The 19,548-nt window shown below is 38.0% G+C and overlaps 1 protein-coding gene across 7 annotated transcripts in view; it reads right to left on the bottom strand.

Annotated features, from left to right (window-relative positions):
- CSNK1G3 (casein kinase 1 gamma 3) overlaps positions 1-19,548 on the bottom strand; it is a 74,958-nt gene that overhangs the window by 8,343 nt on the left and 47,067 nt on the right. For 6 of the 7 annotated variants that reach the window (XM_085043781.1, XM_085043784.1, XM_085043785.1 and 3 more), the window contains 5 exons: positions 9,636-9,721; positions 9,421-9,505; positions 7,326-7,474; positions 6,242-6,337; positions 5,492-5,587 (listed from right to left, as the gene is read on the bottom strand). In XM_085043781.1, the coding sequence (XP_084899907.1) occupies positions 5,492-5,587; positions 6,242-6,337; positions 7,326-7,474; positions 9,421-9,505; positions 9,636-9,721 (512 nt within the window). Of the gene's footprint in view, positions 1-5,491; positions 5,588-6,241; positions 6,364-7,325; positions 7,475-9,420; positions 9,506-9,635; positions 9,722-19,548 lie in introns of all 7 variants that reach the window. The other variant, XM_085043786.1, reaches the window with a different exon arrangement.

The following is a 19,548-nucleotide window of genomic DNA, read 5'->3' as shown; positions in this document are numbered from 1 at the left end:
GGTTTTACAGAATCACAGAATATTCTGAGTTATCATCATTGTCCATATTTACTGAGAGGGAGGTTATAGTGTGATCCCAACCACCTCAACAGGTGTTTTACTGTGAAGATAATTTCACTGGCTTCTTGTGAAATACCCAGTTGTAATAGTGATAAGCAGAGTGGAAAAGAGCATCCGAAGCATTTGCTAAGTAAAACAGGATCAATCATAAAAATATAAGGGTAAAAAAAAATTGCTCAACTTGCTCACCAATGAGTTTGGATCCAAAGGAAGCACAGATTGGTTACAGTTGGAAGGGGCCACCGGTGGGGTCAAGCTTACATGGAACCTCCAGTGCATAGCTATATAACTACCCACAACTCCAGCCCTAATAATGCAGGATTTCTGCTCCATAATTTAGACTTCAAAAGAACTTTTAAAAAAATCCTCAGATCCATGCTCAAGATTGAGTAACAGTGGTTGATGAGAAACAGAAGTCTTTGTCTTCAATTTAGTCAAATAAGAGTAGGGTACACCAAGAAGTAACATGACAGGTATATGCCCCTTTCTGGATGGGTAGCAGACATAATATAACTTAGCATTCCTGACTGCTGTAAAGAACAGTTTTCAAAGGCATTTGCAAGTATGCCTATTTTCTTCTCTTTTCCCAAAAAACAAATGAAAAAATGTGTGACTCTTATACAAATATCAAACACACTGCCCAACTGTAGCATCTGTGGAGTTTCCACATGACATCCTCCTTCACACTTTTTTCCCAGGAGCACCTGTTCAGTAACTGACTATCTTCTTGGACAGCACATTCAAAAAAAGAGCTCAAACTCACTATGTACATCTTCATTTCAATTGGAAAATATGAAAGTAGGTATCGAAAAGTCCTTTCTCCATTAATAACATTGTAAGTATTATGTATGTGTTGTGTAATCTAAGGTGACTTCATCTTTAAAGGAGCCAAAGTCATCCTCTGCTGGGGTCAATGCACTACTGTCTGGTAACAAAGAACAAAGTTTACTGCACCTTATTCTTCAAACTGACTTCAAACTTATTGGCTTTTCTTGACCATGGTTTCAATTAGCTGGAGAAATCTCTTTTCAAGACAGCTTCTGTCCTAAGTTGGTTTATTAGTTTGACTGTTTACTTCAAGATAATTTGAAACATTTTGCTGAAAACTTCACACCAGAAGATGAAGAGACAAGAACTAACAGTGCCAAATATTTACTGTTAAAGAAAAGAAGCTAACAAAGACACGTACAAAGGAGTACAAGAGATAGGCAGGAGTGCTTCAATTCCACTGTCATTAAGGCTACAGCTGTATGAATTTAATTCCATGTTACATCAGTAAAGTACTCTGCAATCTGACCTAAAAGAGCCTTTACTAGAAGACTGATAATGCAGTGTTAACACTTGTACAGTCCTGATTCTGGAGTCTGTGGGCTTAAATTAGACCAATCATCACACTTTTCTCTCCAACTACATGCCAATCAGCTCAAAAATCCACACAAGGCAGGCAGGAAGATAAGGGAATATAATAGAATTGAGCAAAAATAAGTCACCTAGAAGGCAACGTATGCACTGAAGGAGTGGTACATCAAATTCTGTAGCCAGAATGTACCACAAATAAGGCACAATGAAGATTCATCACAGTAGATCCACATGAGAAGCTAAAACTTTAAGACAGAGAAGCACTGATATATAAAACTAAGAGTGTGCTAAGAGAAACTTGTAATTTAATTTCTCTATTTGTGACTCAAGTTGGAATGGATTTCCTCTGATGCAATCAATAGCCTGATGAAAATGGGAGGCCCAATTCATCTCTTAAAAGAATTGAATACAAGTATAGTGAAAAAATTAGGATATTGAAGCAATGGTTTTGCACCTAAAAATTCAGTTAACTAAATGCAGATGAACATTTTTCCCTGAATAGTGACAGAATTAGGTTTCAGAAAACAAATATTTTAAAAGCTTCAAATTAGAAGTGTCACAATATTCAAGATTAACTTAAGCTGCTCACCTATTTTCAAGTGGGAGAATAACCACTGAACTGAAAACCTAAAAGTACTTTAAGCATTTTTAGAACCTTTCCTGGTTTACATTTAGTTCCTTCAAATTTAATCAATTCTTTAAAAGAGCACCAATATAAGGAAGCATATGCATCACATTGGTTGTTTCTTGCTACCCTCTATGCTGTAAGGTAAAGAAACAAAAATTACACCCACTACCCATTAATGACATTGTAGAACAGATTGATTTCTTAGATACATGGTCCTCTGGAAGCTTGATATGGGCCATTTATAACAACACAAAGTTATGCCTGAATACCCACTCCCCAAATGGCAACAGTAACTCTTCAGGCTCCATACTTTGTTTTGGATTAGTATGTAAACCAATCTTTTACTTGCTATGTTGAAAAATCAGTTAAGAAGTCTACCACAGAAAACAAATTTTGCTGATTTTTATTACTATAATCACAATATGGAATTGCAATATGGAATTGAAATAGACATAGAAAACCCCCCACCATTCCATTAAGAATCTCAGTAACTAAATTCTCCACTCAAAAAAATAAAGCCAGTCTACATCTCTAAGCAGTTCATTAGTGATAATACACAATTCTTTATTTTACCTTCAAAAAGTTTTCAGTTCAGAAAAAAAAAGAAGTCATCACAACACCTTTTTAGGCCACAAAAGCTTAGGAAAATTGATTCATTTCATCTAACTCTTGACAACCACTACCTCTGCTTCTTGAAGGAACCTTGCAACTCATAACTACTTACATCAAATACAAAAATGTTTCAAGCAGTTCCTAAGTATTTTACTCAGAACTCTTAAACCCAATCTTTCAATCTAACCTCCTTTTAAAGAATTACCCAATGGGAAGACAGAAAGAGAAAATATAAGCGGAAGGAGATCAGTTAGTAAGCAATGAAAAAAGAGTGATAGAACAGATGAATACAGTCTGTATGAAAGCAAAAGCAGATTGCAGCTCATGTAGAGAAGGAAATAATTCAGTGTTGTACAAATGACATTTTGAGAACTGAGGCAAACTTATGAAAACAAAGGCACAACAGAAGTTGTTCAATGTATTCCTGGGAAATACGAGCTGATCATTAGTAAGTCTACACAAACTAGAAAGATGGACTGAGGTAAATGGAAGAAGGGATGTCTACCCTTTACAACTCATTTTCCTAGTATTACTTGAACTTTAACTGATGCTACAAAGTAAAATTAGGCATGTCTAAGCACATTAGGATCTTTTGAACACAAGCCTAGGGTCTGGGATAAATTAAATTAATACAAAAGGCAGGACAGTATCTTTTAATGAACAAACCATGTTGAACCTCAATGGTTCCCACTTGAACTTATCATCACTAAGAGCATACAAATGTATGGTAACAAATAAATACACCAACATTCAGTCCACTTGATGTTAATATATCACAGAAAAGAATCTCTTGCACATTTTAATAATCTCTTAAAAAAGAACCTCAGAGATGACATGAGCAGTAGTACTACAGATGACTAATAGCAGTGACCTAAAAACATTCCACTGCCATTTTAAAATAAATGGACAGATTTTCATCTCTTGCAGAAAAATTAATAAAACTGATTTCAAAGATGAGCAATGGCTCACTAATTACAGAAAATATATCACAGAAAAAATAAATACACTTTAATTTCACACCTCAGACTCAACTTTTCCTTTGACCAATTTTCTGCGGGACTTTTAGAACCAGTCACCTTGAAAGCAGTTAGGAATCCAACTAAAGTAGCCAGCTAATGAACCAATTTAACAAATAGCATGATTCAGTTAATATCCCTGCCACAAAGGGGTATTTGACAACAGCCAAGGCCTATGTCCCAGCATAACTGAAGATATTGTGAGAATTTATAAGTGCCCTTAATCAGGAAGCATGACCACTCCACAACAAAAAGCAACCCAATATGAAAACACCCTGCTGCACAACATTTGATCTTCAAAGACACAGACCATGGCTGCTGTTTTGCACAGTGCTTTATTCACATGGCAATTCCTTAGCCTCAACTGATCTAAATGATCTGAACACAGACTGCCTGTATCCTTTGAGGAAAATTAATTGAAACAACACTATATTAACAGTAAGGAATACTAGTGTTACTTGTGTTATTTCCTAGGAAATGTTCTCCCCATCCCCAAAGGATATTTAGCATATCTTAGAATGGGCAAAAATTTCTTGTAATTGTTACATCTTACCTGACAAAGAATAGAAGGTTTCTTAAGTGCCACAATTGCCAACAGAGTCAAATGATGACAATTTGAAAGTTCTATTAACTGCAATTTAACAAATTCAATGTGTATTTTTCTAAGCTAAAACAAGGGAAATTAAATTTTGGAAGATACTTCAAATCTATTTTTGATTCCACATGACTATGCTGTTCTCAAAAGATATATGATTACCTTTAAATGTTATGTTATTGAGAGAACTATTGTAATTCAAGTTAAATGTACAAGTAAAGTTTTTTAAACATTTGTTAATGGGAAGCACAAAACAGCTTTTAAACTTTTCTTGACACACAGTAATGATGATCATCTACTAGATTTTGTTACATGACATGACAGCTGTTTCTCAAGCAACAAAATTTATAGAATGTTATCACACTGACAGGCCTGCAGCACTGTTTCCTGTATCCTGAACTTTTCATTCTTTCTTCAGGCCTTGACAACATTTTTAAAAAACAAAAGCTTCAGAAGAAATATATATAACTTAGATTGTCATAATCAAAAATGCAGCAGACAATTTCCAAACACACACCCTGCCCAGATAAGATTTCACAAAGCTAAACAATTTTCATTTTGGACTCAAAGCTCAAATTCTCATGTAGATTTTGCACTGGCATTTTGAACCTTTCATTATTAATTAGTATTAATTCCTTACCCATTACTCCAACTATTTCACACCTAAATACATTCAAAGAGCAGGACACCAAAAATATCAAAAATTCATTTTAAAAATTAAAAACAAACCAGGAAAAGAGCTCTTTGAAGAATGAATTAACTAATAATAAAGGAAGAAGTGTTCATTTCTACTACTTTTATCACTGGTATGTGTGAGGTGCTGCCCTGGGAACATTCTGCTACTCAATTACTGTTTGAATAAATGGAGTAAAGTTTAAGCACACATTACTAAATAGCATTTTAATTCGAAGTTTACTTAAGGAACAAAAAACATGACTTGAACAACACTGAATTCAGTGAATAGTGTTTTTTAGTTGCTAATACAACTAACACATTATAAGTCTAAACTCCAGTTGCTTGCACTATGGTAAGTTAACAGTCTGTAAAAAAGACATTTCAACTGTTTTAAGACTTTCACTAAGAAACATGCAAGAAAAATTCCACAAACAAAAAGCTACATAGCATGGAAATGCATCACATTTCCACATGACACATTACAGGGAAGTAGTATTATATAAAGTAAAACAAATTATTTAAGTCATACAAAGAAACAGAAAATACCTGTACAGAGCCACCATGTCTGTCAGATGCCAAGTGAGCCCTCAAATGATGTGAATTGGTTTGCTGTGAGTCCCAAGCTGCCTTATGGTCTGTTGACTATCATTTTTGAATATATTTGGATTTATGCAAAAGAAGAAAAAAAAATTTAAATAAACTATTTGTGCATTAATTATTATCTATTATTTTTTAAAAGCACAGAAGCACTACACAGTCCCTATATAGACTGCACTTCCATGTTATCAACATACTTTCACAAGCCTTCATATATATTTTCATAGAGAAGTAAAGTAGCTAAACCTCAAAATTCTCAGTAAGAAAAAGCACACTAACATAACCCTGTAATTTTGCTTAGGTAAATGGACAGAGGTCTGCATTCCTAACATTTTTAACACCTTAGTCATTAGCCTGGTTTTAAAAAAAAGGAAAAATGTTGTACATGCACGTTAGAACGGAAAGAGAGGATACAGTGTATGGAGAAGAGCCAGCAAGAAAAGAAGTGTTGAGTAGGGAGAAAATTCACTACTGATTCACTACATTACATCATCACTTCAAACAAGCAAGCTTTTAGGAGATATCTGTATATTTCTACTGTAAAGTCTATGATGTAGACTTTAACAAAGATCTACTTAAATCAAAATAAAAACAAAGAAAACCTAGAGTCAGTTTTATTTTCAAGTTCTAATAAAAACATAGCACAAGTCATTAGAAAAAAGACATAGTAATGCTGATAATCTCACATGAGCAGTTTACCTGGTTTCTGGATTGTTGCGTTCTATCTCTGTGCTGATATGCTTCTCTGTTTGAAGACATTGCAGGGTCTGAATGTATTGAACCCACTGGAGTAGGCTACAAATATAAACAATATGTAGCAACTGGTAAAAAAAATAAATTTCTAAGTCTCACCAAAAGTTACTGGTTTGCAATAGAAAATAGTCTTTAAATCTGACAGTTTCAAATAACACAAGATTATCAGATTGAAGCAGCAGCTTCACTAGATAGTTGCTAATACCAACGAGAAAAAAAACAAACCAAGACTTACAGAATTTAATGGATACCAATTCTAATTATTATCGTACATAAATTTTCTGAAAGACTTTAGGATACTTTCTGCGCATAGCAGTTAGGACATTCTGATGAAACCTGATGTGAGGCCTAAAATAATTTTGAATGCTAAGCACTGAAAAACTATTTTGCAATAAAATAAATACAACAATTCTTTCAGTCACATAGAGAACTGGAGAGTGAAGCGTATAATGTAAAACTGGTCGAACGTATACATATTACCCATCCCTTCCCTACATATTCAAATGAAGTGAAAAATTTGAGAAGCTGAAGAAAACCTCATCCTCTACCCTTTACTAAAGCACATAAACACTGTTTTCTGTAACTTCAGATGAACTGTGATAAAATATGCGATGAACTATGCAAAATTAAGTACTTCTTCATAGTGAACTGATAAATATCTGAAGCAGACCTCATATGCAGAGAAGTTACAGCTCTGCATTTTAGAAATACTGGGAACAAAAAAATACATGCAATAATGACAACCATTTGCACAATTTTAAGGTTCTTCAACTCAAAAACCAATCTGAATTTCTACAACAGCATTTTGGATTGAGCAGAGATGTTCTTTGATATTAAGAGTACATTTGGAAAGAGACTGAATATGAAACACTCAAGCCAAAGAATAATGTTAGAACATGCATCTGCAGACAGGCTTGTAATAGGAGCTGTTCACAACCCTCACAGCAGCCTTGAGATGCACATATTTTCTGAAACTCAGAAGTGATCACAGAAAAACCCATTATATTACTAACAACTGAAATGTACTCACCAACTGTTTGCCAATCCAGTCATATTCATAATCAAACATATAGCCTTTCCGATCAAGTAAGTCTGTGAAGAGCTTTCTTAAGTAGTCGTAATCTGGCTTTTCAAAAAAATCTAACCTTCTCACATAACGTAGGTAAGTAGCCATTTCCTCTATATAAATAAGAAACATACATATTTGCCATTATCTGTTTTAATGAAACTCAAAAAACTCCCCACCACCTTATTTCCTTTTAAAGCAACTTCTACCTCTGTGCATAAAACCTGAACAGTTGTTCACCATGAATCTGTGAATTACCAGAAAGAAAAGTTACTTAACAGAATTAATGTTCTTTGACATGCTACCATATTTTGAGATATACCACCATATTTCCAAACATATCCTACCAAGTGACACCCCACTAATTTTTCCTTCGCATCACCTGTTGAGATCTTCTATTCAATGTTCCAGTTCTAAGGCACAGTGTGCAAAAAAGTGGGGAGAGAAATGCCTCTACTTTCTTCTTTCTTTCCAATCAATTTTACAGATACATGACTAAGGAAAGGTAAAGAAAGGGGTATATGACATAAAGCCTACTGTGGACATTATTTCCTTTCTTAGAGATAATAAAATCAGTTTGTCATGAACTACTCTCAGAAATCCATTTTGATTATCAATGATATTTTGGTTATCTTTCGAGGTACTCATATTTTGGCAAAATCATGTCCATGTCATACATGTCTCCTGTTCCAAGCACTTTAATGCAACTTTTTAAAAAGTCATATTTGCTTCTGTCCTATTTTCCAACACTTCACTGATTCTCCGTGCACTTAGGGAGAACTAGAAGTGACACCTGAAACTTTGAAGTTATTTTAAATATTACTTCAATCTGTTTCTAATGCAGCTTGATTTTAACAGGGGTATGATACCAGATTTGAGCTGAAAAGGATTGCAAAATCTTATGTGTGAAGATACAAGTGCAAACTACTTAATCACTGTAAGCATAGCTATTTTTTTACTGTTTCCTTTAGAAGAATCTATATTGAAGAACAACAGCATTAGCTTACTGCTGCTTCAAAGGATAATTCTTCTATCTGAGCCAAGTATTGTTTAACTTATCCATCAATGACTTGGATGAAGGGGCAGAAGCCTCCTCAGCAATGTCACTGACAACACAAAGCTAGGAGGAGTGGCCAATGCCCCAGAGGACTGAGCAGCCCTTCAGAAGGACCTCAACAGTCTGGAGAGATGGGCAGAGAGGAGCCTCCTGAAATTCAGCAAAGGCAAATGCAGGGTCCTGCACCTGGGGAAGAATAATCCCATGCAGCAGCACAGGCTGGGAGCCAATCTGCTGGAAAGCAGCTCTGCAGAGAAAGATCTGGGTGTTCTGGTGGACAAGCTCTCCTTGAGCCAGCAGTGTGCCCTGGGATCCCAGAAGGCCAATGGAATCCTGGGGTGCGTTACGAAGAGCAGGTTTAGGAAGGTGATCCTGTCCACCTACTCAGTGGCTGTGTTCAGTTCTGAGCTCCTCAGCACAAGAGACACATAGAGCTCCTGGAGTGGGTCCAGCGAAGAGCTACCAAGCTGATCAAGGGACTGGATCATCTCTCTTATGAGGAAAGGCTGAGCAAGCTGGGCTTGTTCAGCCTCGAAAAGAGGTGACTGAGAGGGGTCCTGATTAATATGTATAAACATATAAAGGGTGGTTGACAATAGGATGGAGCCAGGCTCTTCTCAGTGGTGCCCACCAATAGGACAAGAGGCAATGAGCAGACACTGAGGCACAGGAAGTTCCATCTGAACACAAAGAAGAACTTCTTTACTGTGCAGGTGACTGACCACTGGAACAGATTGCCCAGAGAGGCTGTGGAGTCTCCTTCACTACAGATACTCAAGCAGCACCTGGACACAATCCTGTGCCATGTACTCTGGGATGGCCCTGCTTGAGCAAGGAGGTTCAACCAGATGACCCACTGTGGTCCCTTCTGACCCAACCTATTCTGTGATTCTGTGACCTGTTACATATATTGTAATTTTAAAGCCAGATATTGAGCAATTACCTATGCCAGTTTCATTTTATAAATTAATACACAATATTTTTATTAACAGCAGACATTACCTGGGAAGTTTTCACACAATACTTCTATAGGAGTTGCTCGTTTAGTGTCTCCAATTTTTTGGTAACGTTCTTTTAATGTATCAGCCTATGATGCAAGAACAAACAAGCTTCTGAAGTTACACAGCTTGCACACACACATTCAAAAAAAACCCAAACATGTCAATAAAAGCTGATGATCTGAAAACACAAGAGAGGAAGATATCAAAACCCAGTACCTTTAAACCTTGCCATGGAAGACTTCCTCTGAGAAAATACATAAACATATGACCCAAGGCTTCCAAGTCATCTCTTCTACTTTGTTCTGAAACAAAATGCAAATATTATTAGAAACTTCACTCTATGTAATTTTACTTCATATTTAAAAGACTAGCCTCCAAATTATGTAAAAATAATTGCTAGGTATAAAGTACTTGAAATCAAACTGCACGTTGTGTACTATGGACTGCCTCAACACAAGTAAAAAGCAGAAAAAAAGCAGATGCAGACTGCAGGAATATTCACCTCAACAGCACTTTAAGCAAATTATGTTGCTGTAAGAAATTGTTCTTATTCTAAAATACATTCAACCCTTAAAACTGCATTTTAATTCTGACTTTTTTTGATCTATTATTTGTGAACTTGAAATAATTTAAGAAAGCTTCAATAGCATTAATTTTTCCTCTACAGAAAAATTTTCCTCAGGGTGTTTTCCTCAGGGACACATTATGGAATTTCTGAGTAAGCCAAAGGTAGATTGAAGAAGGCCCAGAAGCACTATTATTTGAACAGAAAGCAGCATGTACATAGAGCCTGCTATCAAGTCTAGCTGACATATGAGCTTTCCCAGAACACAATGCCTGGCAAAGCTACAATTTTTCATCTACAGTAAAGCAGTGGCAGTCCTTCAAAAAGTTCACAAAATGTTAAAGAAAAGGGAAAGTAACACGTAAACACAGCGTATTCAAAGTTTTCAGAGTACATTCACATAGTTTTTAAATTAAATCCATCATTCTTGGGAAAACTGAAGGTAATAGGGAATAGCAAGTCTTTCAATTACTAGCAGAAAACAGATTTTTACATTTCCATCTGACTTCATTCTGTATTGCTGTTGAAAGAAACGTTATACATTGTATTATGTATTGCAATAATAGGCAGCATGTAATTCTAAATTTTACTTTCTCCCTGACATGAGGAAGAAAACCAAAACATTAACACTCAGTATTTCATGGAACAAAGTCACTATGCTTTGATAACAAGAGAAATGGAGCAGAAAGGTAAATGAAAAAAAATGTTTGTTCAATTTTTTGAACACAGTAAAGTGAACAAAGCCAACCTGGCTCTGATCTGATCAACACATAATATTGCCATAAATATACTTGATCTGAAGAACAATTTTTAACTTTCATGTAAATAGAACAACATACTTATTACTATTTTCTAGCCCTATCTTCTCATTTGAACATTGAGTAAACACATACCAGCAAACAAGTAAGAAAATATAAAAAAAAAGGATGGCAAGTCAGAACACAGGCTACATCTCACCCCCCACCTCATCACACATCTGCCAGCCATATGAGACTCTTTCTCCTTCACTCATTTCCATGTTTTTAATTCCTCTACCAAGACTTTTCTTGTTTGTCTTCATGTCTCCACTCTCGCTGTCCACTGCTGACACTTTTCTCTGTGAGGGACCTCCAGACAATTTGGTGTATTTGAATTTCTCTGCCAACCCTACAATATCCCCCTTGCTGACCACACACTATTCTGATACAATCCCATAGGTTAAGAAGAAATCAGGAGCAAGCTGCAGAGTTTTATGCCTGACAGAAGAAAGAAACATTAGGGTGTGAAAGAAACATTAGGGCCAGTTGCTAGCAGGAATTCTGTGCTCTTTATGAGGTAGGGCAAACAGGCAGAAAATCACTACTCCGGGAGCACTACTCCTGACAAACATCCTGTGCAATGCAGTGCATTTCATGTAAAGCAGATCAGTGCTAAGGCAGTGGCAAAGCGCACAGGAATGTTACAAGTGTGCAACAGATGGTCCCTCTGTGGGCAACACTAAGGTACGGCCCACATAAATGTATTAGAAAGTTCCATTTAGTCTTTGCTAAGGGACAATAATTCCTCTCTTTCATATTAATTTCTATCATTTATGCTAATGAAAAATTAGCCTTTTCTCCTTATAAACCAACCAAAGTAATAATGTCTTATTGAGGCAATTGCTGCTTTACATAGAGTCCTATCTATGAAAGACGAAACTTTTAGTCTTTATTATTTCAAATTAAGGTGTTTTGTGGTGGTGTTTTGCTGGAGTTTTTTTAATGAGACTGTTGGCAATATTTCTGTAGGACAATTCTTTGGGAAGTAGGATAGAGCATTTTAGTTCACAATGTCCTCAAAAAGATACTACGGGAAAGGATTTTTTTTTTTTTAATTTGGGGGACAGGGATTACTATTTAGACTCTATTCATAAAGTTCCTCACTGATCACTTTGGAGTAATTAAGAAATAGTAGCCAAGTATCCTTTCCTATGGAAATCTTTCTATGGAAATCTTTCCTATGGAAATCTTTCCTATGGAAATCTTCAAGATGAGCCTGAGAAACACAAAATCCAAAGATTATATTGCTGTTATTGAAAGAAGGACATCCAAAAACTGGAAGAAACTAGAATGGACTAGCTGGAAGACAAAAGGATTTCAAGCATCAGCTGGGGGAAGGGCTGCTGATGTACACAGATCCTATTGTATCACATTTTAATGAGATTGAGAGGATATGTTGCCTAAAAGGTAATACAATCATAAAATAACAAATACAAAAGGAAGCTTTAGGGCACATGGTTTCCTCTCTCTCAAAGAGATATCTGAAGCTAGCTAAATTGGTAAGAAATTTGTTATTTAGCTCATAAACTACACACAATTATCTCAACTAAAATACTTGGATTTAAATAAAAACTAGAGCTTCATTCAGCAGGCCATCCCCAGAAATTATATTTTTTTAGCATAAACAATAACGTAATCATAACACAGTTTAAACAACAGACATTCAGTCTTTAGTAAGCATCCAACTCCCTAGAGAAAGTTTAGGAATGCTCTAGCTGTAGAAACATTTTATCTTTTTGGATGAGAAGACACAGTTGCAAGTTACCGGAAAGATAACATGGTTAGATACAGAAATGAGAAGAGATAATCCACCTAGCTTGAACTGTCAGTCCCTAAAGTTCAGCAAAAGTAAATTTGAAACCCAGTGTTTGTAGTCTTACTAAAAATGATTGGATTCATCCAGTAATGAGGGAAAGAATGCATTTCTTCCTGAACAAAGCCATGAATCATGAATCATGAATCATGAAATTCATCTGGTTCACAAAAATTAAGTTGAAGCCAATTTTATCATAAACACACACTGTATGCCACACTACTTTCTTAAGAATAATATAGACTGAAAGGAAAAAAAACCCTTATTTTCATTTATACTTTTAGCTAAGGGTGCAATGACTGACTTATTGTTTTTATTAGACGCACTCTTTCGTATAACTGTGGATTTATAAGGTTAACTGACACAGGAAAAGGGGTTTATCTAAGACAGATAATTCTGTCCCAAGTTCCAGTGATAGATGAACCAGTGAGAAGGAAAACACTGAACTTCCTAGAGGGGAACCCAGGTCTGGGAAAGGACTTTGTCCTGCACCACTGGCTCAGCTACAAGTGAAAGTTGTTGGGACACTTGTAGAGACATCACCACAAAAAACAGACTATACATGCGGAAGATATATATATATATATATATATATATATATAATACAGCTACTAGAAAAACTCCAGGATTTAAGCTAATAAAATTTTAGGACCAGATGTTTATTGTTCTTGCAATAAGAAATTAATTTAAATTGATCCAATGCATAATTATTTGTTGTTGGTTTAGATTACAGAGGAGTCTAGCCCCTACAAAATTTATTTGAAACCTAGAACATGTGACAGCTCTGACATGAGAGTAGATGTACTAAAGGTAAGAATGGGGTTCTCCTAGTTTTGTTTGATGGTAAGTACTGTTTAAAGAAATTAGTTCCATTTGGCCTTTCTATTCACTTTAAGAGTATAGCTGCTTTATTCCCAAGAGTTTCAAGTATTCGTTGGAAGATAACTAACCTCTGCCTCTTCAATAATTAAGCACTACCACAAAAAGACCAATACAATCAAGGATATGGGGTGTTCCCCAGAGACCATTACAGATGGCTGTATTAGAGTAAGTTATGACTGCATGTGACTATCCTTTCTGTAGCCAAATAACTTAGACAACACTTTAATACAATGTTTTTCTGAATTTAGGGAAATCCCAAAATAATTACTAATTTACATATCCAGCAAACACAGAAAATTGCCGGACTTCTACAGATGCAGATTTTGTCTTCATTAACCCTCCAATCAGAATGTACATTCTCTAGAATCTTACTTTCCCTTCCTGCAAATTAACTGGTTAAGAAGCACAGAGTTCTATCCCTAAGAGAAATTATCTCATAGAAAGGTAGGGCACCAGCTTCATAATGGTAAGGGCTGCAGAGTACTTGTATTTCCTTCAAATAGCTATCTGAATAAAGCCACATCATTCTTCACATAGACAATATACCTTCTATTCCACGCACAAACTCCCAGCATGGCACAAATCTACCAAAAATCCTTGATTAAATGTCTCTTCTGAAACAATTATTGGCCACAGGATGTTCAATAGCTATGTATTTCCTATATACACCTTAAAAGAGTAGGCTTTGGTGATTTTGTGCAAGTTTCATTAAGCATTTAAAGTCTTTCCAGTTGCTATACATTGATTATAGTTTCAAATACTATGGATCCTAAAATGTACTTCTGATTCAAGGACAACATCCTTCCTTATTCAGACACACTAACATAGATAAAGTTACAGCTCAATAGAGACATACTCAAAAGTAACTTAAAGAAGAACGTGAACCTGATAGTCTCCCTCTTTACTGAAGACATTTATTTTTAACAAGGTTCAATTATCAGACCACTCAAGTTGCTCAGGAAATTATCTACACACTAAAAATACAACCCTAAAAAACTGTCTTATTACCACTATTTTCAGTGCAACCTATATCCTATATGCCACTTTCTCTGTAAACACAGAGCTTGAGGACCTTCCGTGTTCTGTGTCTCACTGCCTGAATTTAAAAGTATGTTACACTTTCAGAGGAGTATCACCACAAAACAACGTTGGAATGGAAGCATTCAGGCTTTTTAGGAAGGAGGCAAGAGAGACCAGGAGGTGATGTAACCCTCCATGGCAGTAGCCAGCTGAGTGCATGGAACTCTCTCTGGGGATGATGAGGAGCTGATCGAGAGCTTGTGGGTAAGGTTTAATGGGAGCTGTTTAAGGGTTAAGCAGCTACAGGTACCCCAACCAGGAAGACAGAGAAGAGGAGTCCTTGTGGTGCTGCTTCCCTCCCCCACCCCTTCCAGGCCACACTGCGATCTGAGAAATGCTCATTAGGCCTCAGCCTTGACAAACAGCACCTGGGCTCAGCTCCTCTTCAGCTGATCAGAAACACTGTCTGCTCCCACGAACCACCTCTTGTTTTCTTTACGATCAGTGTTGGAAACTATTTTTCTTCCTTGAGTAACATAACATCCCTGTTCTCACACTTTCAAAGAAAGTGTGCTGACCCACACTGTGGCCAGGACGAAACACTGTTATGACTAAAGCCCACTCTCTTGTGACCCTGTAAACAGCGGTCCAAAATGAGAACCTTTGAGCTCTTCTGGACTGCAGAAGCAGTGACCAGCAACCTCCCTCTGAGTGGTGCCTCTCAGAGCCTGCAAACTCTCAGGTTTGCTGTACTCTGACGATTGCTGAACAACAATGAATCCTGGTCCAACACCCCCACTCCTCAAGGCTCAACTCTTCACACATTGACAAGATGCAAAAGCATCCAGAGTGATTGTTTTACTGCCTTCAAGGGGAATTTTTCACACGTACTTTGCAATGACTCTGTCTGAGTGCATAAATGTACACATATGCTGTAATTCTGGGAGAAACACTGCTCTCTTAGATGTTTAAGTACCTTGGATGCTGAAGTAAGTTAGGCCTGTAAGTAAGGTTAAGTTGTAAATTAAGTTAGGTTAAATGGTGTTAAGTATTATTCCTCTGTTAAACTGTTAAATCATAAGTTAATTTGTAAGTTAAGTTAGGTATAAGTTAAGTGTTCCTTTGTAAAACTGTTAAGTTTAAGGTATAAGTTAAGGCTAAATACTGAGAAAGGAGTAGTCAAATAGAAAACCCAAATCTATTTGCACTTCAACCATTCGTGTTTGTTTGAGCTTTTAGCCCTTCCACCAGCACAGCACCTGTCAGTTCTGGCCTTGTGGATTCCCTTAATCTTATCAAGATAAAAGGGGGCAAAAGGAATCCTTTTGCCATTGAGCACAAGAAATCGCTAATAATATTAATGACTTATGAGAAGTAATTTGTATAACCACTCCTCTCCTAACCTCTCCTCTCCATAATGTAATGAAAATTCATGAATTTTACCTACAACACTGTGTCTTTGGGGGTACTGAGGTATGTGTGTTTGGTGGAAACAATTCCCCACACATCCGGTGCACTGAATAAAGCAAATACCCACTTCTCTGACTTGGTCTCTGAAGTGCCTCTGAGCTCGATTGCGGCGAATCAATACTTTTAAGTGCTGTTAGGCTTTCAGACTGCATTCCTTTTTATCCTTGCCCTCACTGTCCTTTTGACACACGCACCTAAACACACACCCACACACACCCACACACCCCCCACCCAGATAATTCTCGGTTCACTTCTGTTTTGGTTGACTGGACTATGTTGTTTTGGGGGGGGGCTTTCCCTTTTTCCTCGGTGCGCCTTAACTGTCTAGTAAGTAGCAAGAGTGAACCTTGCCAAAGAACTTTTTTGTGCTGTTGCTTAATACTAAATCTGTTTTTACTGACATCCTTGCTGATGACTTTTTAAGCATTCTCAAACATTCATTCATTACAGTCATCTACAGATATACAGGAACAACCTCATGTTCACGAGACCTGGTCCTCATGGGAAACTTCAACCACTCTGGTATCTCATGGAGAGACAACACAGCAGGGGATCAGCAATCCAGTAAGTTATCCTTGATAATAACTTCCTTCTCCAAGTGACAGAGAAGCTAAAAAGGAGAGGTGCCCTGCTGGACCTTGTTCTCACCAACAAGGAGAGGTGGGGAGTCTGAAGCTCAAAGGCAGCCTTGGCTGCAGTGATCATGAAACACAGTTCAAGATCCTAAGGGTAATGAGAAGAAAGCAAAGCAAGACCAGCAGCCTGAACTTCAGGAGAAGTGACTTGGTCTCTTCAGGGACCTGCTTGGCAGAGTTCCATTAGGTTCAGAGTTCCATAAAGCTCTGCAGGGAAGCAGGGCCCTAAAAAATTTGGTTAATATTCAAGCATTACTTGCTCCAGGCCCAGGAGCAATGCCTTTCAATAAAGTCAAGCAAACACCATCAGGAGACCTGCATGGATGAACAGGCAGCCCCTAAATGAATCCAAAGAAAAAAAAAGGAAGCATATAGAGAGGGGAAGCAAGGACAGGTAGTCTGGGAGGTATACAGAGAAATAGTCCAAGCAGCCAGAGATCAGCTTAAGAAAGCTAAAGCCCTGATAGGATTAGATGTGGCCAACAATGTCAAGGGCAACAAGAAAAGCTTTCATAAGTATGTTGGTGACAAAAGGAAAACTAGGAAAAATGTGGGACCTCTCCAGAGGGAAACAGAAGACTGGGGATATGGAGAAAGCTGAGGAAAAAATTACTTTTTTACCTCTGTCTTCTCTGGCAAGTATCCCAGTCACATTACCCATGTCACAGAAGACAAGGGCAGGGACTGGCAGAATGAAGAACTGCCCACTGTAGATCAGGCTCCAGCCCATGCAAGGAACCTGAAGCTGCACAAGTCTATAGGACCTGCTGAGATACATCTACAAGTCCTGAGGGAACCTCAGGCTATGACACTACCCATTACATCTGAGAAGTCATTACGGCCCAGTGAAGTTTCCACAGACTAAAAAAAGGAGAAAGATAGCCCCATTATTACAAAGAGAAGAAAAGGAAGACATGAGGAACTACAGGTCAGTCAGTCCCACCTCAGTGCCCAGCAAGATCATGATGTAGATCCTCCTCGTAACTATGCTGAAGGACATGGAAAATAAGGAGGTGACTGAAGATGATCAACATGGCTTCAGTAAAGGCAAATCATGTATGTCAAATTTGGTGGCCTGCAACACAGCTACAGCATTAGTGCATGACAGAAAAGCAATCAGTATCATCTACCTGGATTTGTGCAAAGTATTTGACACTGTAACACAGGATTTCCTTGTCTCTGAACTGGAAAGACACTGATTTAACACATGAAACAAACGGATATGGCATCAGCTGGGTGGTCACAGTCTTAAAACTGTGGGCAACAACTCCATGTCCAAGTGGAAACCAGGTCCTCTGGGGTCACTGCTGGGATCAGTGGTGGATAACAGCTTTGTTGGTGTCATGGACAGTGGGAGCGAGAGCACCCTCAGCAAGCCTGCCTACGACACCAGGCTTTGTGGTGCTCTTGACACCCTGGAGGGAAGGGATGCCACAGGGGGACCTGGACAGGCTTGGGAGGTGGGCCTGGGTGAATGTCATAAAGTTTAACAACAAAAAGTGCAAGGACTTGCACCTGGGTTAGGGCAATCCCAAGCATTAAGTACAGGCTGGGCAGAGAATGGACAGCAGCCCTGAGAAGGACTTAGGGGTGCTGGTGGAAGAGAGGCTGTACATGATCAGCCATGTGCACTGGCAGCCCAGAAAGCCAAGTGTGTCCTGGGCTGCCTCCAGAGAGGTGTGGCCAGCAGGTTAAGGGAGAGGATTCTGCTCTGCTCTGGTGAGACCTCACCTGCAGTGCTGTCTCCAGTTTTGGAGTCCCCAATATAAAAAGGATATGGACATGATGGAACAAGTCCATGAAGATGTTCAGGGAGTGCCTCTCCTATGAAGACAGTCAGAGTTGCAGCTGTTCAGCTTGGAGAAGGGAAGGCTTCAGGGAGATACTATAGCACCTTCCAGTACCCAAAGGGGGCCTGCAAGAAAGCTAGACAGGGACGTCTTACAAGGCCATGTATAACAGGATAAGCAACAGTGCTCTCATACTGGAAGAAAGTAAGTTTAGCTCAAATATTCAGGAAAGTGTGAGAGTGGCAAGACACCAGAATATGTTGCCCAAAGAAGTTGTGGATGTCTCATCCCTGGAACTGTTCAAGGCCAAGCTGGATGGAGCAACCTGCTGTTCCAGCCTATGGCAAGGGGGTTGGAACTGATGACCTTTAAGATGCTTTCCAATCCAAACCACTCTATGATTAAACAAGTTACCACTGGACAAAAATAAACACATCCTGTATTAATATCAGACGTATTCAAAATCCAGTTTGTTTTTCAAGTAATTACCAGTTTTGCATTTTGGTTGCTTTTTCTTAAATGTTATAGGGGGAATTTTCTTATTTAAGGAGGAATAAAAAGTTTATTTTAAAAGTGGTTGTGCCACTTCAAAATTTCATATTGATCAAAAGTATATCCTGTTTAGTGGACATGAGAGCCCAGTGTCAAAATGTAACAGTCACATTAAGCTGATCAACATTCACGCCTGAAAAATATAGTGAATGCTTCTTTCATCTGAAGAACCTGAGTCCAAAAGTTAGGTTTAGAAAGCTCAAACCCTACATTTGAAGTATGGGAGTTTGCCTACTAAAGGACATCAAAACTGCTCAAGGTTGTGGAGCACAGGTCCTATGAAGAGCAGCTGAGGGAGCTGAGTGTGTTTAGCCCGCAGAAAAGGAGGCTCTGGGGAGATCTTATCACTCTTACAACTACCTAAAAGGAGGGCTCAGCCAGGGTGGGGTTGGCCTCTTCTCCCAAGGAACAACCAATAGGACAACAGGAAAAAGTGTCATTTGTGCCACAGGAAAGTTTTATCTGGATATTAGGAGTATTTTCTTCACCAAAAGGGTTCTCAAGCATTGGAACAGGCTGCCCAGTGAAGTGCTTGAGTCACCATTTCCAGAGGAATGTTAAAATACTTGTAGATGTGGTGCCTAGGGACCTGGTTTAGTGGTGGA

Source organism: Lichenostomus cassidix, chromosome Z (assembly GCF_008360975.1).
Source record: "Lichenostomus cassidix isolate B80296 chromosome Z, HeHo_3.0, whole genome shotgun sequence".
In the NCBI taxonomy this organism is placed as follows: Eukaryota; Metazoa; Chordata; class Aves; order Passeriformes; family Meliphagidae; genus Lichenostomus; species Lichenostomus cassidix.
This window is presented reverse-complemented; position numbering and strand designations above follow the sequence as displayed.